The sequence below is a fragment of the Suricata suricatta genome, chromosome 14 (assembly GCF_006229205.1).
Source record: "Suricata suricatta isolate VVHF042 chromosome 14, meerkat_22Aug2017_6uvM2_HiC, whole genome shotgun sequence".
Taxonomy (NCBI): domain Eukaryota; kingdom Metazoa; phylum Chordata; class Mammalia; order Carnivora; family Herpestidae; genus Suricata; species Suricata suricatta.
The window spans coordinates 19,968,052-19,987,271 of record NC_043713.1 but is presented as its reverse complement, the minus strand read 5'-3'; the positions used below and the strand labels follow the sequence as shown (position 1 = coordinate 19,987,271).

Sequence of the window (19,220 nt, the reverse complement as noted above, 5' to 3'; positions counted from 1 at the left end):
AAGTGTTTTATTGGTCTCTAATTCTCTCTAGGGAGTTTTTTAAACCAAGATTATAGTAAAGAGACAGCTTCCTTATTTTGTTTCCTTAACTTTCAGCTCTATATAAGTGCTCCCTTACTTAAGAATTGCCATTCTTCTCCTCTCAGGGAGCTCCCTATTTGCTAGAGCTACATTTACCTCCTTTCTTTTTCAGTGAATTGGTTGCTTCTTTTTGTGAATGGACAACTCAGCATTTGAAGTGCATGAAGATGCAATGCAGAATACTTTGTCTGCGGGGAAGAGGAGCACCGTCTTCAGAATGGTAAGGCAGAGCTTGATGCCCTGAGGTCCACTCCCCCAGACTGTTTTGAGGAGCTCAGGAAAGAATCCGTCCTTAGACCAGCTCTCCTTACGTGCCCTCTTTGGAAAGGTTGCATCTCCTGCTCTGAGCATTTCTTGATTTGCTTTCTCTCTCATAAGCTCATAGCTCACATCTGCATTAGCTCTGTAACGGTCTAGCTCTCCATGAATTGTTGCTCAAGGTATTAAAGAGCTGTTTATGGTTCAGCACAATACCCCGATGCAGTGTTGACCTGGCTATGTTTGGACATGATTATGCTATGTAAAATGTATCATTTAAGAATGTTGACATCTGTGTTCAAGTGGCTAGTCATCAGAGATATGCCTGCTCAGAGAGGAAGGAATTCAGAGAACAGTGAACTGAGACCGTGACATCAGTCGTGACGAATGCCACTGTAGTGGTCAGAGGAGTGAGGGCAAATTGGTCCAAAGGACAGGGAGTGTATTCTCCTTGCACCTTTCAGTAACGTGGATTGTAACTCACAGAAATAATACTGTTGTCTTTAGCATATATTTGTAAAGTGAAACCAGGAAATAGTAACATGGAAATGCATGGAAATACTGTGCTCAGACTTGGTGATGGGTTAGTAACTCATGTAATACATGGAAGGAGGGGGTTCAATGAGGCCATTTAAGTGAAGGAGGGAGGGACAAAGAGGCGGAGACCTGTCAGGCCAGTTGTTTACTGATATGTTACTTTTCTCATGCTTATTACTTGTACATGTAAATGCATATGTGCATTCTGGAACTAAAAAGTGCTTAGAAAATAGCCTTTAGAGCCTCTTTAAGTTTCAGGTGAATAAACTGGCAAATAGGGGCTACTTTGCTATGCTGGAATACATTGTTAATTTCTTAAATGTTTATTAGTTTGAGAGAGACAGACACACAGACAGACAGAGCATGAGCATGAGCAGGGCAGGGGCCGAGAGGCAGACACAGAATCTGAAGCAGGCTCCAGGCTCCTGATGTCAGACAGAGCCTGACACGAGGCTCGAATTCACGAGCTGTGAGGTCATGACCTGAGCTGAAGTTGGAGGCTTAACTGACTGAGCCACCCAGGCGCCCCTGGAATATATTTGATACACAAACTTAACCAGCTACTTAATTTTCTAGGAATTTATTCTGTGCCTCAGCTTTTTATATGTTTAGCTGTTTCCTTGCTTATTTGGATGTCAGCAAGATATATGGGATGTGTGTGTATGTGTTTGTATTTATTAATAACATGTATTATTTTAATGAGTATATTTATCCAAAAGATGCATTTTTTTAAATAAAAGAAAAACAAACCAACTTGAGAAAGGAGGCGGTATTTTTAATGCATTAAGAGTAGAGCATAATGGCTTCATAATTTCTCTCAGGAAAAGAAGAGGCAGTGGTCATTGATGAGCATTTTCCTGGTGTGTCTCTTGGCCTGTGCCATCACCACAGCGGTAGGAGTGCTGACACTTTCCTTGGTTTATATTCAGAACTCTCAGCCACGTTCAGAAGTTCATTTAGGACTTGAAGCCCGGCCTCTGCAAGCAACGACTCCTATAGTGCAGAAGGCTGTGGATCCAAAATTCCAGTTTCTTAACCGTTTACCTAAATCCAAGGTATGAATCACACATTTAGGAAAAAGAATCATGTATTCTAAGGGTGATTTCAAAACAAAGTTCTCATTGCCTGTTTACTAAGCTTTGTGCCCTCCTCACGGAAGGAACCAGCTATGGGCCATCTAGATGCAGGGAGGTGAGCGTCAAGAAGAGGAAGAATCGGGTTGGTGGCTCCAGGCAGAGATTTCTGTAGCAGATAGCTCCATGTCGGGGGGGAGGAGAGAGCTGCAGATGGACATATGCAAAGCTCTCCGTTCTCTTGTCAGGACAGGTGTTCTTTCCATGTCTCACAGGGACTAGCCTGACAGCCCTGTAGGTACCACCTCTGTCATTCCCTGAGTCTCGCAGACCTATTCTTCCTCTTCCCTTCTGGGGCTCCACTATTCGCCTCGCCGCCACTGCCTCTTCTGTTTTGCCTTCCTCTTACTGTGTAGACAACAGAGGCCTCGTGTTCCTCAGGAGACGGCCTCCATGTTGACGGTTGCTTGCTTATGACTTTTCAGGTGTTTGAATTCCCCGGTGGTGCAATCCAGTGGGCCCGGTATAGGAACGATGTCAGAGACTATCTCAGCGTTGAAGAAGAGGCTTTCGGCAGTAGCTTGAACAGTCAGAGATCACAGATGACTCTGGGGACCCTGAGAATAAAAGGCAATGGCCTCCGAGCCCCTCACTGGCATTTCAATGCTAACGAACATGGCTATCTTGCACAGGTATGACCAGTTGGCCCGCGTGCTCTGCTCAAGTGTCTCAGCTGTGTGTCCTCAAGCTATTGTTCTAGTTGTTGCAGAACCTTCTTAATTCAGTGACAGACAGCATCCAGGCTTTGGCTCTGTGTTCAGTCAGATTAGTTAGCAGTGCCTCGAAGTATTAACCTGTTTGTTGTAATGATTCTTGGCATCACTTTGAACTTCTTTCTTCAGTATCAAATCATTTTTCATTTGCTGTTGTTAAAATAGGATCACTGTTCTGTCCTTTGAGCCAAGGCTAAAACTGGTAGCTCTGATCTAACGATCAAAGAGACGGCAGCTTTCCTCTGAGGAGAAAAGAAGATTGCTGATTTTCAGCCTGGAGTCTCTACGATCAGGCCAATTGGATGTCCTTTGGTGGTTCGGACTCTTTAGAATTGTCTGGAAGTCAAGTGAAATAGAGCTGGAGGTGAAATGTGTGTTCTCGCTTGAATTTCAAATAATTCACTAATTCTGAAAAGTATTTATTGTTGCATTTTGTATTCCAAATACTGGGGAAGCCATGGGGACTAAGTGCTCATGTCGCTGTCAGAGTTTGGTCTTATCCTAGTGATCTTGTTAATAGATCAGACAGTTTTATGTGACATATTGCTGTTGTTGTTAATAAAACTCCTTTTTTATACTTGATAATTCATTCAGTTGCAGAATTTACAATAGGAAGAGAGATTAGAGTTGCATCTGAGACCAAACGCTTCTTAAAAAAATTTTTTTTAATGTTTACTTTTTTTTTTGAGAGAGAGAGACGGAGTGTGAGTGGCAGAGGGGCAGACAGACAGGGAGACACAGAATCTGAAGCAGGCTCCAGGCTCCAAGCTCTCAGCACAGACCCTGACACAGGGCTTGAACTCACAAACCGCAAGATCATGACCTCATATGAAGTCGGACGCTTAACCGACTGAGCCACCCAGGTGCCCCTGAGACCAAACACTTCTTACTTCTTATGAGAGAACAGAGGCTCAGAAAGATTGAGTTTTCTAAAGATGGACTGTAGTTATTGGCTGGACTGGGACAAAATCCATGTTTTCTGACTTGTCTTTTTTCCACACATACAAAATATGTAAAGAAGGACAGTTTCCCCATGGTTACTTCCCATGGCTCTGGCTGAGTGCCAGCATATTAGGAGGAGGAAGGAGAGGCAGATAAGTGCACGAGGACCCTTACAAACAAACCCAGAGCTCGGGAGGTTAATGTGGAGCATGTTCCAGTGGATAACAGCCCGGACTCCAGCTCTGTCTGGGGCTGCTGCTCTGGAAGTCCAGAGAAAGCTTATAATCTGAGCGTCTAACTGTGGGCTAGAAGGTGGTCAGAAGGTACAAACTTCCAGTTATAAAATTAATAAATCGCGGGATATAATATACAGCATGGTGATGGTAGGTAATAATACTGTATTGTAAATTTAGAAGTTGCTAAGAGAGTAGATCTTAAAAGTTCCCATTGTAAGACAGAAGTCTAATGAAGGTGATGAATGTTAAAACTAGCCTGGTGGTGATTGTTTCACAATATATACAAGTATCGTGTCTTTATGTTGTACACTTGAAACTAATAAATATAAGTCACTTATATCTTAATTACAAAAATATAAAAAGAATTCAGCCACATAGGTAATATATGTGGGCCAGAATATTGTTTAGGTCCCAGGAAAATGGTAGAGTTGATCACTCACATGGTAAGGAACCGATCAGTAGGATGAGAAGGAAGTACCTCTTGTGTGTAGTCACCCATGGAAGATGTCTTTGTTTCTGAGTGTTTTCACAAAAGCTGTGGAGGGAGCGGCCCTGAGAGGAGCCTTGCAGCAGGGTGGCCAACGTGTGTGGCCCCGCGTGCGTGTCCCATTGGCCACTGAGCTGTCCTGCTCTGCTTCTGGAGTAGTTGGTTCCCTGCTATGAATAGACACACACTTCTGCCATTCTCCACCTGTGGACTTGGAGAGAGCTCTTTGGAGATTCACCTTCCTCCTGCATCTTTAATACCCATCTGGAACATGTTGTACATGTCTGTGTAGATACAATAAAGACTACTCGTGGATGCTTCCCTAACAACCATGAGTTTCTAGTAAAACTCTGGAGGAAATAATGTTACTTTCTTTACTTTTTTGGCAGCATAATGCTCGGGAAATGATTAGAGAATGAGAGAAAGGATTTTATATAATCAGAATCAAAGTACTGTGTTGTATGGGTTAAGAGTGTAGACTTCTGCCCCCACCCCCAGCCTCTGGCAACCATCATTCAAATCTCTTCTTCTACATATTTTGGCTGGATAATTAAGTTTTAGGAATCTTCTTTACAACATTGTGCCTGTCAGTAACAGTACTATATTGAACACATAAAAACTTAAGAGGGTAGGTCACATGTTAAGTGTTCTTACCACATTTTAAAAAAGTGTAGACTTTGGAGCTGGACTGCTTAGGTCCTAATCCCAGCTTTGCCACTGACTAGCTGAGTAGCCTGGGAAAATTGTGCATTCTGTCCAGATTCAGTTTCTCATCTATAAAATGAGGATAATCATGGTACTTGCTTCATAGGGATGATTAAGTCAGATAAAGTGCTTAGAAGAATATCTGGACACACAGTTAAGGCACTGCATTATTCCCATTAGCATTATTGTTAAAACTGTTTGTAGACTTTTTATCTAAAAGATTCATTTGCATCCATAGGCATAATGTACACAAGCATGCATGTCAGTGTGCACACATACATGTGCTTGCAAGTCTTTTCAAATTCTGAAGCATGAACTTAGAACTCTGAATTCTCAGTAGGGGTGATATTACCCCCAAGGAGGTAAAAAATGGTCCTTGGAAGGTAAAAATAGCATACTTTTTTTTTCTGTACAAAGCACAGATATGTGTACCCTACATAAGCAGTAAGTATGTACACTTTACAGATTTACTGCATCTGTGGTGTTAACATTTCATAGGGTGATAATCAATTAGTAAATGCAGACTCTCATGGTACCTTATATGAGAGATAATGAACAAAGTTTGAGAAACAGTCCTCTGAAGTGATGTTGCGTGTGTTTTCTGTTTCTGTTTCAGGGGACAGCGTGGATTGGGGTGGTTGATGCTGGTGGTGTAGTCACCACGTACAACGTTACAGCTGGCCAAGTGATCTTCTTCCCTAAGAATACTCTGCACTGGATAAAGAATGTGGGGAGTGAAGACTGCTTTTTCTTGCTCTTCTTTTCCACACACGATGAACTTCAGACCCTGGATGTTGATGATGTATTTTTTTCTCTGCCTGAGGACATTGTTTCCAGGTCACTTAAGGTCTGTGCCACTGCTGAGAACAAATCCCTGCCTTACATCGGCACAAAGAAAGCATGAGTGTTTGTGTTTCTAGGGGGAGGGTAGTCAGTAGGGTAGGAGTTGGGAAATAGACTCAAGAACATAACTTGTGAACACAAGTTCACACAAGTAGAACACTACTAAAGACATAAAACTTGTTGAAATTGAGTTACCTTTTACTTTCCTTTATGAAGGACTTCTATAGGGAACTATAATGAACTGGCCGAATAGTTTTGATAGAGTTAATAAAAATTACTATAATTTACATCTCTGAAAAGCCAGGAAGCTCCTCTAGGGAAGAGTTGGCTACAGATGATGTAATTGTGTTTTCCTAACCTAATGCAGAGAAGCCCATAGTTTTCCTGAAGGGAAGCTACTTTAACTCTCTAAATAGTTGCGTGATCATGGAGACTGCACAGACTGCTGGGTGTGGAGGGAGAGGGCCAGATGTGGATGCTGACAAGACAAATGGGTGATCAGAAGAATTGGGGATGGCCTGTGAGTGGCAACTGGAAGGAGTTCTGCGGTAAATTTAGAAGTCTCTCTAGTGAGGGTTTGAGGTTTATCTTGCAGCAGATCCTGATCTGATGTTATAGGGAGAAGTGGAGAAAATGAGTTATAAGGAGAGTATTGGTAAGTCTGAGCACCAGAGTATATTTTTGTAGGGGTTATAATAATTATAAAACAGCAACACACTAAAAGTCAAAGTACTTTGAAAACTCGGAAGATTTTCATAAATATCACAAGTCTTAGGCTAATTTGCGTCAGCTCCTTTGACTGGGCCACTAAAACCACACTTGTGCCGATACAACCTTACCCATCCTTCTTTTACTAAAATTTGTAGAATGTTTCACCAATATCATATATGATTTTTTATGTGTTACAGCCTGAAGGTGGAATTAATTTCATTAGAACATTCCATAAGCAAAAAGAGGATCAGGGTGTCAACCTCCCTCCCAACTTGGCAGAACTGGTTACAAATCCTAGTTACGTACAGTCTCCAGACAGTCTGGTGTGGAGATATTTTTATGACCTTAAAGGTATAGTATGTTATTCTATGAAGCCTTTTTAGTTAGCTGTTTATATATGTGATTATATAAGTGTATTGGATACAGCATGCTTTTACTTTACAGTGAGTCACAGTCAAGGGGAGTTTGAAAAAACACATTTCTCTACAGAGTAGGAAATGAGAGAAAAGGATTAGAAGCAAAAGAGAATGTCGTACAAGATTTCAAAGTGTGAGGGGTGTATTGTTGGGGCTGGAGGTGTCTCAGGAGAAGAGGCTGATGAGAGAGAAGGGGCCTAAGAATGCGGGTTGTAGAAACCATGCTAACGAATCAATACTTAATCTTGGTGGAAAAGAGGAGGAATTAGGGGTTTTAATAGGAGAGTGACACAATTAGGTTTTGTATTTATTTTTTATTTTTATTTTATTTTTAAAGTTTTTTAGTTAGAGAGAGAGAGACAGAGACAGAGAGAATGAACAGGAGAAAGGCAGTGAGAGGGGGAGAGAGAATCCCAAGCAGGTTCTGCACTGTCAGTACAGAACTTGACATGGGGCTCGATCTCATGAACTGTGAGATCATGACCTGAGCTGAGATCAAGTCTCAGATCCTCAACTGACTGAGTCACCCAGGCAACTCTTGTATTTAATTTTAAAAATTATTTTGTTTATTTATTTAATTGAAGTTAATTGACATAAATAAAACATTTTATTAGTTTCAGGTGTTCAACACGATCCAGTGTTATTGTGAAATGATCACCACAGTAAATCTAGTTAACAGCTGTCGCCATACATAGTCACAGAATTTTTTTTACTTGTAATGAGAACTTTTAAGATCTTAGCAACTTTCAAATAGACAACACAGTGTTATAAATTATAGTTGCCATACTGTATATAACATCTCCATGACTTATTTATTTTATAACTAAAAGTTTGTACCTTTTGATTCATTTCACCCATTTTGCAGGCACCTTTCTTCCCCCCTCTGGCAAACACTGATCTGTTCTCTTTATCGATGAGTTTGTTTTTTTTTTGTTTTTAGATTCCACATATAAATGAGATCATATGATATTTTTCTTTCTCTGTCTGACTTATTTCCCTTAACATAATGCCTTCAGGGTTCATCTGTGTTGTCCCAAATGGCAAGGTCTCATTCTTTTTTTTACAGCTAAATAGTATTCCATTGTATATACGTACCACATCTTCTTTTATCCATTCATCTATTGATGGACACTTAGGTTGTTTACATATCTTGGCTATCATAAATAAAGCTGTGGCGAATGTGGGGGTACAGATATCTTTTTGAGTTAGTGTTAGTTTTTTGAAGTGATGGTCAATCTAGCTGAATTGTGGAGAATGGATTAGAAGGGGCCACATAAGAGGCAGGGAGATGAGTCAGGGGGCTCTTGATGAAGATGGTGGCCTGACCTGTGACAGTTTTGAGAGGGAGAAAATTGTTGTGAAGCAGGAGAATTTAAAGGACTGATGGGACCTAGTGGACTGATTGAAGGTGAGGTAGAAATTGATATGTAGGATGACTGACAAGTACTCTAGTAAGGTCCCCTGAGTTGAACAGTGTTCAAAATTTCAGGAGAGCTTGGAAGGTAGGATAGTATCTGATAAATTATGTATTTATGTATCAGATCAATATCTTAGGGGCACATGGGGTCTGGTGGTAGCAATTTCTACCACATGCTTCCTGTGACTGTAGAAGAGCTCATGTACCTTAGTGGGACTCCATTTGGCTCTCCTTTTGTAGCACCAGGCTGAAGTATTTTATCTTTGTTTTTTCAACTTCATCTACCTCAGGTTCAAAAGAATATCGATTTCCAGGAGGAGTAATACAACTGGCACAATACTGGAAAAATGGAAGTGAACTAAGCAGCCATGAGCAAATTTTTAGTGAATTCCTGAATCAGGTAATTAAGAAAAAAATTTTTTAAAATGTTTATTTATTTATTTTTGAGAGAGACAGAGACAGAAGACAGAGGGAGAGAGCATGCAAGCCAGGGGAAGGACAGAGAGAGAGAGAGAGAGAGAGAGAGAGAGAGAGAGAACGTCAAGCAGGCCCTGTGCTCTAAGTATAGAACCTGACACACAAGGCTTGATCCCATGAACACTGGGATTATGACTTGATCCCAAATGAAGAGTCGGACACTTAACCTACAGAACTACCCAGGGCCCCTGAGAGAAAAAATTTTTTGATGATCATTAAAATGGATGGCATATGAGATTTGGATTGGATTCAGCCTTCTTTTGGAAAAAAAGGAAAAGGAAACATCTAGTCAAATATTGATTCATTTGATTAATGGAAATTATTACTTGAGGCCTCAATGTGGATTTGGGAGCTGAACTTCTGTCATTATGGATGGTGACATTACTCAAAGGATTGGATGCTTCGAGATTTCTCTTTCATTCGTTTTCTAATGCTCAACTGGTTGGCTTGCATGATGACTAACAAGTTCCCTGGTTCTAATCCCAGTCCCTCCACTGCTGACCCCAAGTAAACTATGCAACTAATCTACACTGCACTTTTGTGCCCTGCAAAAAAGGTGGGGGATAATACTGCCAACCTTGTGAGATGGTTATAAGGAAGAAGTGACAATCAATGTAAGGGCCATAAAAAATTCTATGTTCTTAGTGAGGGCTGCGTAAAGATTAGTTATGATTATGTGAGTAGTTACATTGCCAAGTAGGATGTTTGGTGAAAAACTAGATTAACTTTTATTTTCTTTTTTCAAGCATCAAAATGCCCTCACTTTGAGTACACTCAGGATTTATAACAATGGATTACGACAGCCACATTTTCATTTTAATGCAAATGAAATGGGATACGTAATAAGTGGATGTGCAAAGGTAATTTCACTGTGAACAGTTTTTTGAACTCTCCTTTCTGGTTCAGAAGGAAGCAAACATGACGTTTTCCTTTGTTTTGGTTCAGTTGTTTGTAACATTGAAAGACTCATTGCTAACAGCTTTCAGGGCACACTTTCCACAGAAGATACCATGCAGGTCCTGCTAACTAGCTTCCAACCTTGATATTGGCGTGAGAAGAGGCTAAGAACATTCAGTGGTAATAAAGAGGTTGTTACTTATGGTGAAGGATCTGGAACATTTTACATCCTCAGAGCTTTGCATTTTTAGGTGATGCAAGGTTTAATGTGCTGCCCTTCGGGGAGTGTGAAAGGGCTGTTTGCCTCTCAGTGTAATGTGAGTGCGGATGGCTGGGGAGGGCTGTGGTGTGTCACTAGGGTGGCCGTGTAACCTTGTTTATGCAGGATCCTTCTGATGGACACTTGTCTTGGTGAAACTGGTGACTCTTCAGAGAGTCTTGGCTTGGATGATCAACTACATGTTACCATAAGAAAAGCCACACTGAGTAGCATGTTATGGTAGAGACTTGATGGTAGTTCTTCTGGACTTTCACAGGGCTTCTACACCGGCTTACACACGTCAGATGGACTTCTGTCTCAGTCCTGACAGAAGGACCCAAACCAGACTGAAATGCACTTATTATTTCATCCATAGTGAAAGTTCTTTTTTATGTTTTTAGAGGTGAAGGCTTTAATAAACTGGAAAAGGGCATTGCAATCTCTCACAAATTATATTTCAAGCATCAGATTTTATTCTTGGCATGCTTGTATGTTCATGGGTGTGCATTTGTGTACTTCTTTAGTGTCTAATTCTTTTAATGAAGACTGTTAGGCTTCTGCTCTCCCAGAAGGCTGAGTTTTCCCAACCAAGTAAAAAAGAGGGCATGGGGAGGGTGTGTAAAACCCTGAAATGTAAATCCTCTGCCTAATTAGGGAATGTAACTTAACACCCTTAACTAGAACATAGTGGCCGGTGCTCATTTTGTATGATGTCCCACAGTTTTGAACTCACTAATGCATCTTGAGGAATATTTACCATAACAGAGTATCTTTTGACTTTTATGGGACTATGTCTCAGAAACAGAAGATTTTATGTGAGAGATGGCCTCCATTTTCTGCTGTTTACCCTCACTAAGTGGTTTTATTCATCTGTTCTTCATTATTAATACTTCTCCTTAATGAATATTTGATTTTACTTGCTTAACTTCAACACCATTTTTCCCCCTACTCTTTAGGTTGGCATTATTAATACTCAGGGTATCGTGGAGTTTAATATTCATATTGGAGATGTGGTATTTTTCCCCATGGGAACTCAGCATTACATTAAGAGCACATGTGATGAAGATTTGCTTCTCATTCTCGCCTTCAGCACTGGAGACCAGGTGAGTAGAAGCCAGTTTAAGAGAGACTGCTGAATGCCATCGATGTGAAGAATATCCTGCTTAACGAAGTATCTGGACCACAGGGGACCTTCAGCAAATGTGAGCTGAATGAATGAATGAATGAATGAATGAATGGACTGGCAGAATCTGTTGTGAAGAAGAGAATCAAATAATCTCATTTGGTTATAAAGGGATCTAGTATTTCTAGTCATTCTAGGATTCTGGAATTTTTCTCCTAATTCCCACCTTCTAAACCAACTTAGAAAAAAACACACATAGATACACAGAGAGACAAACACACAGTGAGACAAACACAGAGGGACAAATCTAGGGAGGCTGACTGAGGAAGAGAGGTAGTGAAAGAAAGGACAGAGAGTGATAGAGGGAACAAGAACAGGTCCTCAGACCCAGCCGACTGGACAGCCAGGCCAGAAGGGCAGAGAGGATCATTCCGGTGGTGAGAGGCCTGTGTCTGGCTGTGAGGCATGAGGACCACTTACTAGGCAGCCTCTGTCATGTGCTGCTGGGCCCGGAACTCTGAGAAGCCCGTTTGTTGCTAGTCCTTGCTCACTGGAAGACAAGGTCTTCCCTCATCAAACGGAACTACCTTTCAGCGGGCTAGACATCCCTTCCAAAGGGGATGCCTCAGCACCTCTGCCCATCAGTCAAACTTTCCTCATTCTCAGAATGGAAAAGGTGAGCTCCCCATGCCAAGGGAGGACAGGCATACAGGTGACCATTCCCAGGAATTCCAAGTTGGGAAAGTTACAAAGCCAAGTATCCTGCTGTCTTGCGAGCACCTCAGTGGCTCTGAGATGTTTGTAGGAATCTTAGTACTGATTCTTAGTACTGTAGGAATACTTAGTGCTGATATGTCCTGTGTGTGTTTCCGCTGCCAGTTGCAAACCCTTGATATGGACGATTATCTCCAGGCCACAGCAGACCACATCCTGGCCCAACTTTTTTTCAAGAAGCAAAGTGAGTTTAAGAAGATCTCCACTTTCAAGGAGGACCAGGCAATCAACCTGCCTTAGATTTGCTGATGAGTTCATATCTCTTCTTCCTTCCTTCTTTGTTATTGTTTTTAAAGGACTACTTTGCTAATGAGCCTAGAGCTCTTCACAGAGTAGAAGTGGGAAAACAGGTGTGAAACAGCCCTGTGGGCTCATTTAGTTTAGTGATGATAGCCCCTGTATGCTAAGGAAGCATTTTAGAATACTCTGTGCAGATTAGCAGATCTATGGAGAAGATCCTAAATTAAATTAATATATTTTTATATGGATTTTTGTATGTGTATATGTATTTATTTATTTTCCTTTTGTTACGTAAACTTTATTACTCTAAATGAAAATCCATTCTTATTATGCTTATCAGTAAATCTTTCTACACTACATATACTTTGTCATTCATCACCGTGAAAGGAAGGCAGCCTACGTGTGTATATATTGAGGTGATAGAACCCAGGTAACCTCACACCCTGACTGGAGAGTTAAGTATAGAACCCTACACTGGTGATGCTTAACTCTTTTGCTGATTTGAAAATACTTTTTATAATGGCAAAATTTTCAAGGGCTCACTCATTTGGTTGTATACTTATTGCATATTAGCTGAGAAAATATTTGGTGATAAAGTAATAATGAGTTCAATACCTTCTTTGAGTGTGTTGGATTTCATTAATCACATCATCAACTATTTACACCTGAGGAGTAGTCATCCCTATATATGAGAAGCATGTGGTTTATTTAGTCCATCAGCAATGCTGGCTATGTGTGTGTATTCAAGAACGACTTGTCGGGGAGCCTGGGTGGCTCAGTCTGTTAAGCGTCTGGCCTCACCTCAGGTCATGATCTCGCGGTTCATGGGTTTGAGCCCCGCGGCGGGCTCTGTGCTGACAGCTAGCTTGGAGCCTGACGCCTGCTTCAGATTCTGTGTCTCCTTCTCTCTCTCTCTGACCCTCCCCTGTTTGCACTGTCTGCCTCTCAAAAATAAATTAAAGACATTAAAAAAAAAAGAACTACTTGTTGTCACTTGGAAGCCGGTGGTCTCCAAGTTAGGGGTCATTGTTCTAAGTAGAATTTGGTCAGATGTAATCTGTGCCGTGTTTTGTTTACAATTTATTTTAACAGGTATCTGGTACCCCCTGCATTGTGCTTGGGGACCTCCATTAGTTCTGGGCTACTCTACATAAAATTCTCAAGTCAATATAGCTGATTTTTAATACTTTTGGTCACCACTCCCTTTCAAATATTCCCTTGATACCTAACGGGATTTTTGGATGTTTTAAGATGTTTGTTCCCAGACTAAAAAGAATCTGTACGTTCCTTTCTCTCTCTGTCTCTATTTCTAATTCTCTTTCTGTCTGTCTGGATCGCTAGTTTAGTACAGAATTCAGTGAGAATCAGAAATGGCTCACTTTTAGCAGGAGGAAGTAGCCATCTTGATAATGTACGTAGTCAGATAACAAAATGCCTGTTATCACTTAGAACTACTGTGTATTACCTTATTGCTGTTTACTGGGAGAGGAAGCCAAGATCAAAGCTTGGTAATAATGGGAGGTTTGTGATGATGATGTTGACTTGAAGAGACTTTATAGGGAATGGGTTACCATCCAGGTGGAAGAACATGGTTGAGAAGAGTCAGAGAACAGCACTAGGCCACAGGTGGATGGAAGAAGGGTGTCCAGATAGAGGGGAAATAGTCATAAAAGGTAACCGGCAATGTGTGTAGAGAGATTTTTACCTACAAATTTAGTTTTACCTTAGGAACTTTTTTTATATACTATAAACCAGTTCATAATCCATTTTCTTATATCAGGAAGTATTGTATTAGGTTTTGTTTAATAAAGATTTTATGCATCTTTGTGTATTATTTTGTCATTGTAATTTTGAATGAAATTTGTTCTTACGGTTTTATGTCTTGACGCATTATTGGGTTCCCTATATGCATCCTTGAAATATGACTTAGGAATCTAATCCACTATGTATTTAAAAAAAATCTTAAAAATAAAAACAATCTAATGAAGACAATTCAGTTGGAATATTGTTGGTATGTTATTTTATGGGGGGGAAGTGTTCTCAACTTCTACTTTGTTGCTCTAATTGCAGCCCATCATCCCTCCTTGGGGTGCTGATTTCTAGTTTTCATACCATTTTATTCTCTAGGATACCTTAATCCATTTATGCTCAAGTGCTTTTAGGCTTTTTGGCATATCACCTTTATTAATTACCAGATCAATAGATTAAAAAGTGAACTGGTAGATCAGACTGATTATTTGGCATCATTCAGACAAAGCCCAGACATTTGAAAACTTCCTTTAAAATGAAACCCACCTTAACTATATATATATATAAGCATACATATATTACCATAACTATAACCATAACTATATATATATATATATGGTCTATTATACAGACACAGTGGATTCATTGAAATGGTATGAGTAGTTCTTAGCTGTTTTAAAAATTCTTTCAAAAGAACTTTTTTTTTTAACAGCACGTTGAATAACTGAATAGAATGAATTTGAATAGAGGAACTACAGGTTAGGTAAACAACCCCAAATGTTCCTTATTACTTGTAAATAGAGAAAGGTGGTTATAAAAAGTTTCTTGGTTCATACGCTCACCCCTTCCCTACTGAAAAGCAATCAGGCTTCTTTTTATCGCCCAACTGATTAAGGAAAAGGAAAATGGTTTAATGTTACTATACAACTTGATTCCCAATGACTCTATTTTCTCAATGGTTGAAAATGATCTAGCAGTATAATATCATTGCTTTAAAAAACTATAACAGGGGCACCTGAGTGGCTCAGTTGGTTAAGCATCTGACTCTTGATTTTGGCTCAGGTCTTGATCTCACGCCTGGTGTAATTTACCAGCTCTGCACTGACAGCACAGCACCTGCTTGGGATTCCATCTCTCCTTTCCCTCTACCCCTCCTCTGCTTGCATGTGCACATGTGCACTCTCTCTCTCTCTCAAAACAAATAACTAAACCGAAAAAAAAAGTAAAAAACTAAAAAAGATCTTTACGTAATTTGGATATGAACCCTTTAGCAAATAGGTCATTTGCAAATATCTTCTCCCATTCAGTAGGTTGCCTTTTAGTTCTGTCGACAGTTTCCTTTGCTGTGCACAAGCTTTTTATTTTGATGTAGTCCCGATAGTTTGTTTTTGCTTTTCTTTCCCTTGCCTCCAGAGGGAAAATGCTGCTATGACTGATGTCGGAGACATTACTGCCTGTGCTCTCTTCTAGGATTCTTATGGTTTCAGGTCTCATATTTAGGTCTTTAATCTATTTTGAATTTACTTTTGTGTATGATGCAAAAAAGTAATAGGTGATGAGATGAAGGAGGGCACTTGTGTTGAGCGCTGGGTGATGGAGTTGTTGAATCCCTATATTTTACACTCGACACTAATATAACCCTAGGTAACTATACTGAAATAAAAAAAAAAAGTAGGCACCTGGGTGGCTCAGTGAGTTAAGTATCTGACTTTGGTTCAGGTCATGATCTCACGGTCCATGAGTTCAAACCCTGCATTGGGCTCTGTGCTGACAGCTCAGAGCCTGGAGTCTGTTCAGATTCTGCATCTCCCTCTCTGCCCGTCCCCTGCTTGCTCTCTGTCTCTGTCTTTCTCTCAAAAATAAATACATATTAAAAAAAGAAAAAAGAAAGAAAGCCCCCAAAATGAAAGCCACAGTGATTTTGTGCTACATGATCATTTTATGAAGCTGGTATGTTCATTTTGGATCACTGTTCCTTTGAAAAGAAGAGGAAGACACTTGAAAGTTCATAAAAGAACAGTGATGGTTGAGGAGTTGGGCACCTGTATTCTTCATTGTATTTGTTCTTCATTATATTTTTGTTGGAACTATGTGGGGAAAAAAAGTCATAGAGCTGGTAGAGGCCATGTGTCATTCGGTCTCACTACTTTTAATCTGCAGAGATGGAAACTAAGTCACTTCACCCAGATTGCAACAAAGTCCAGAACTTTTGAGCGCCCCTCCCCTTCATCCTGTGTAGTGTTTTTAAAATATTTTTTATTTTTCTTGTTTACTATCCTCAAATGTCTGAAAGATTCCTCCACACGAAGCAGAATCTATAGTAGAAAATGCACCATGTTCAAGTGGGGGAGGCGGCTTCTATCATCCACATACAGGCAGCCCCCGGTGCCAGAACGTCTCCTCTGTGGGCCTCCCACACGCCAGGTGCCCAGCTTCCAGCTGCTTCTACCAAGGAGGTGGTCAGAGCCTCCTGAGATCACAGGTCACTACCCTTCTCTAGCCAAATGCTCACTGCTTGTGTTTTATTTTAAATTTTTATTACAAAATTTTTTAATTGTGATAGAATATACAAAAGGTAAAATTCACCATTTAACCATTTTTAAGTGTAAAGTTCAATGGCATTAAGTACATTCACATTGTTATGCAGCCATTATTACCATCTCCAGAACTTTGTCATCATCCCAAACAGAAACTGTCCCCATTAAACACTAACTTGGGGCCCCTGGGTGGCTCAGTCAGTTACATGTCCAACTTCAGCTCAGGTCATGATCTTGCGGTTGGTGAACTTGAGCCCCGTGTCGGGCTCTGTGCTGACAGTGTGGAACCTGCTTGAGATTCTGTCTCCTCTCTCTCTGCACCTCTCCTGTTCTCTTTCTCTTAAATAAATATTAAACATTAAAAAAATACTTCTCATTCCTCTCTTCCTCCAGCTTTGGTAACCTCTATTATTTGTCTATATGAATTTGCCTATTCTAGGTACCTCCTATAGGTGGAATAATAAAATATTACTCAATGCTCATTTTTATGAGATTCTTGTTTATTTAAAAAAAATGCCTTTACTATGTGCTTAGCACTGTGGTAAGATATGCAAGATATGGAAAATTAGTAATTTAAGTGTTTCTTATTCAGTTATGTGCTTCCCTTCCCAGCCCTTCCCTGGATGAGGTCAGCCCTTCTCATGAGTATTCAAAGAATGTTTCTTCATTCAGATTATGTTTAGAAGTCCATAACGGATATGAAAAAAGTTATAGAGGTGAATCTATCTTAGTTCTCTTATTTCCAGAGAAGGCAACATACAGCCCCTTGGTGATTCCCATTCCAGGGTCTTAACCTTAGTCATTTGTTCTGAGATTTTTCAAGACTCTGTAAAATTTGTTTACCCATGGTTTTTTTGGGGTGTGTGGGCCTGAGCCTTCATTCTAGTCTTTGAAGTTTAAAAATCCAGATAAGACTGTTTTCCTCTGCTTTTTTTTTTTATATTAACAAGAATCCCCAAATGGCCTCAACAGGTGTCTTTCATATCTCTTGTCTTGGTTCATTAATACCCAGCATCATCCTGCTGGCACTAAATCTATCATTATTATTTTAGCCTGATGTATTTAGACTTTTCCTTGGTTCAGAGGGTGGAGTAGCTTCAACTGAAAGGCAGCGAGCTGTGGTGTGCAGGCTGAATGGGGCATTGTACCAGACTGGCGGCCGTAAGGGGGCCCTGGACTCACACAATGTCCGACAGGGCATTAGCGCACATCCAAAAGTCCACTTTGGATGTCAGGACAATGACAAGATTTAAACAATTTAAATTATCACCCAGAAAAACATTTAGAAAGCACCATTGTTTTATTTTGTCTTTGTCCCTCCTTTCGGGAAACTGAGCAGCTAACAGGCAGAGTTTTAAATTTGTTTTTGTTTTGGTATTAAGGATGCAGAGTCCTGTAGGTGTTAGTACCATAAGGAATAAGTTAAATGAAAAATAGAACGGCTACTAGTATTGCTGAGTATTAGCACTGTGCAGATGATATTATCCTTGAGACGATTTGTCCCTACCATAAGGAGTTATAGATAGTAAAAGTGGAGAAGAAAAATTCCTGTTAGCCAGGATGAGTTGTTCTTCTCTCTTTTAAAATAAGTAATTGGAGATGGGTTTACAGGTTTATAGTATAGAGCTCCCACCTGGCCTGGGTGAGGGAAAACATTCTTAACATACAGGCAGCTACAGGACAGGGAGAAGCAGGAACAAACAAAATAAAAGGGAAAAGTATGAGTCTAGTGTTTGTTTTAAAATTTTCTGACTTGGGGCATGTGCTTTGCTTAGTCAGTTAAGTGTCCAGCTTTGGCTCAGGACATAATCTCATGGTTCCTGAGTTTGAGCCCCATTTTGGGCTCACTGCTGTCAACACAGAGCTGATTTCAGATCATCTCTCTCCCTTTCCCTGCCCCTCTCCTCTTCTCTCTTTCAAAAATAAGTGAACATTCAAAAAAATTTTTTTTAATTTCCTGACTTGATCAAGGGCTGGAGCAGAGGTCTTTTTTCTGATGAGATGCCCTGAATGTTCTCCATAAAGTATTTGCTTTTTGATGGTATACTTTTCTAACCAGCCATGGTCTAGTTCAGCCTATATTTTTAGCTACCACCCCTTAGGTTTTTAACTTTTAGCTTCCTTAAATATAGCATCCATGGAGAAAACGGTACACATCCTAAGTTTACAGCTTGATGGATTTCTGCAAAGTGGACATGCCCATCCAACAGCAGCTCAATCAAGTGTTCTAGAGAGGTCTGCTTCGGTCACTGCACCCTGATATGATAAAGTTATTTGTGCATATTTTTGACCTTTATATAAATGGAATCGAACTATATGTGCTTTTTTATACCTGACTTTTTTTGCTCAACTTTATATTTTGTGAAACTCATTTGTATTGTGGCCTCTTAATTTTTATGCTTCTTAATTTTTCCTTTCGTTTCTCCTCAGATTAACCCGTGGCTTTTATGTGTCACCTCCTTGATGCAGTGTCAACAGCCACGGCACATACACAGAGTGGCCCTCATGGTGGCCTTGGGTGGGTGAGGCTAGGCTGTCCCTGCTTTTTCAGCTCTACGTAGTTATCAGGATGGAAGTGTGTTCCAAGCAACTTAAGGGCTGAATGTCTCTAAGTCATTAACCTGTGCCTCTTAGCTTATAGTTCCACTACTTGTAGCCTTTTTGAGATTTCATATTTCACTGACC

The 19,220-nt window shown here is 40.3% G+C and overlaps 1 protein-coding gene across 1 annotated transcript; it reads left to right on the top strand.

Moving 5' to 3' along the window:
• The first annotated feature begins 217 nt into the window (after positions 1-217).
• Positions 218-12,454, top strand: LOC115277380. The gene is made up of 9 exons (XM_029921548.1): positions 218-301; positions 1,698-1,931; positions 2,366-2,641; positions 5,709-5,939; positions 6,844-6,997; positions 8,770-8,879; positions 9,703-9,816; positions 11,069-11,215; positions 12,115-12,454. The coding sequence occupies exons 1-9, from the start codon at positions 218-220 to the stop codon at positions 12,247-12,249; spliced, it is 1,485 nt and encodes a 494-aa protein (XP_029777408.1). The 3' UTR covers positions 12,250-12,454.
• Positions 12,455-19,220: the final 6,766 nt, after the last annotated feature.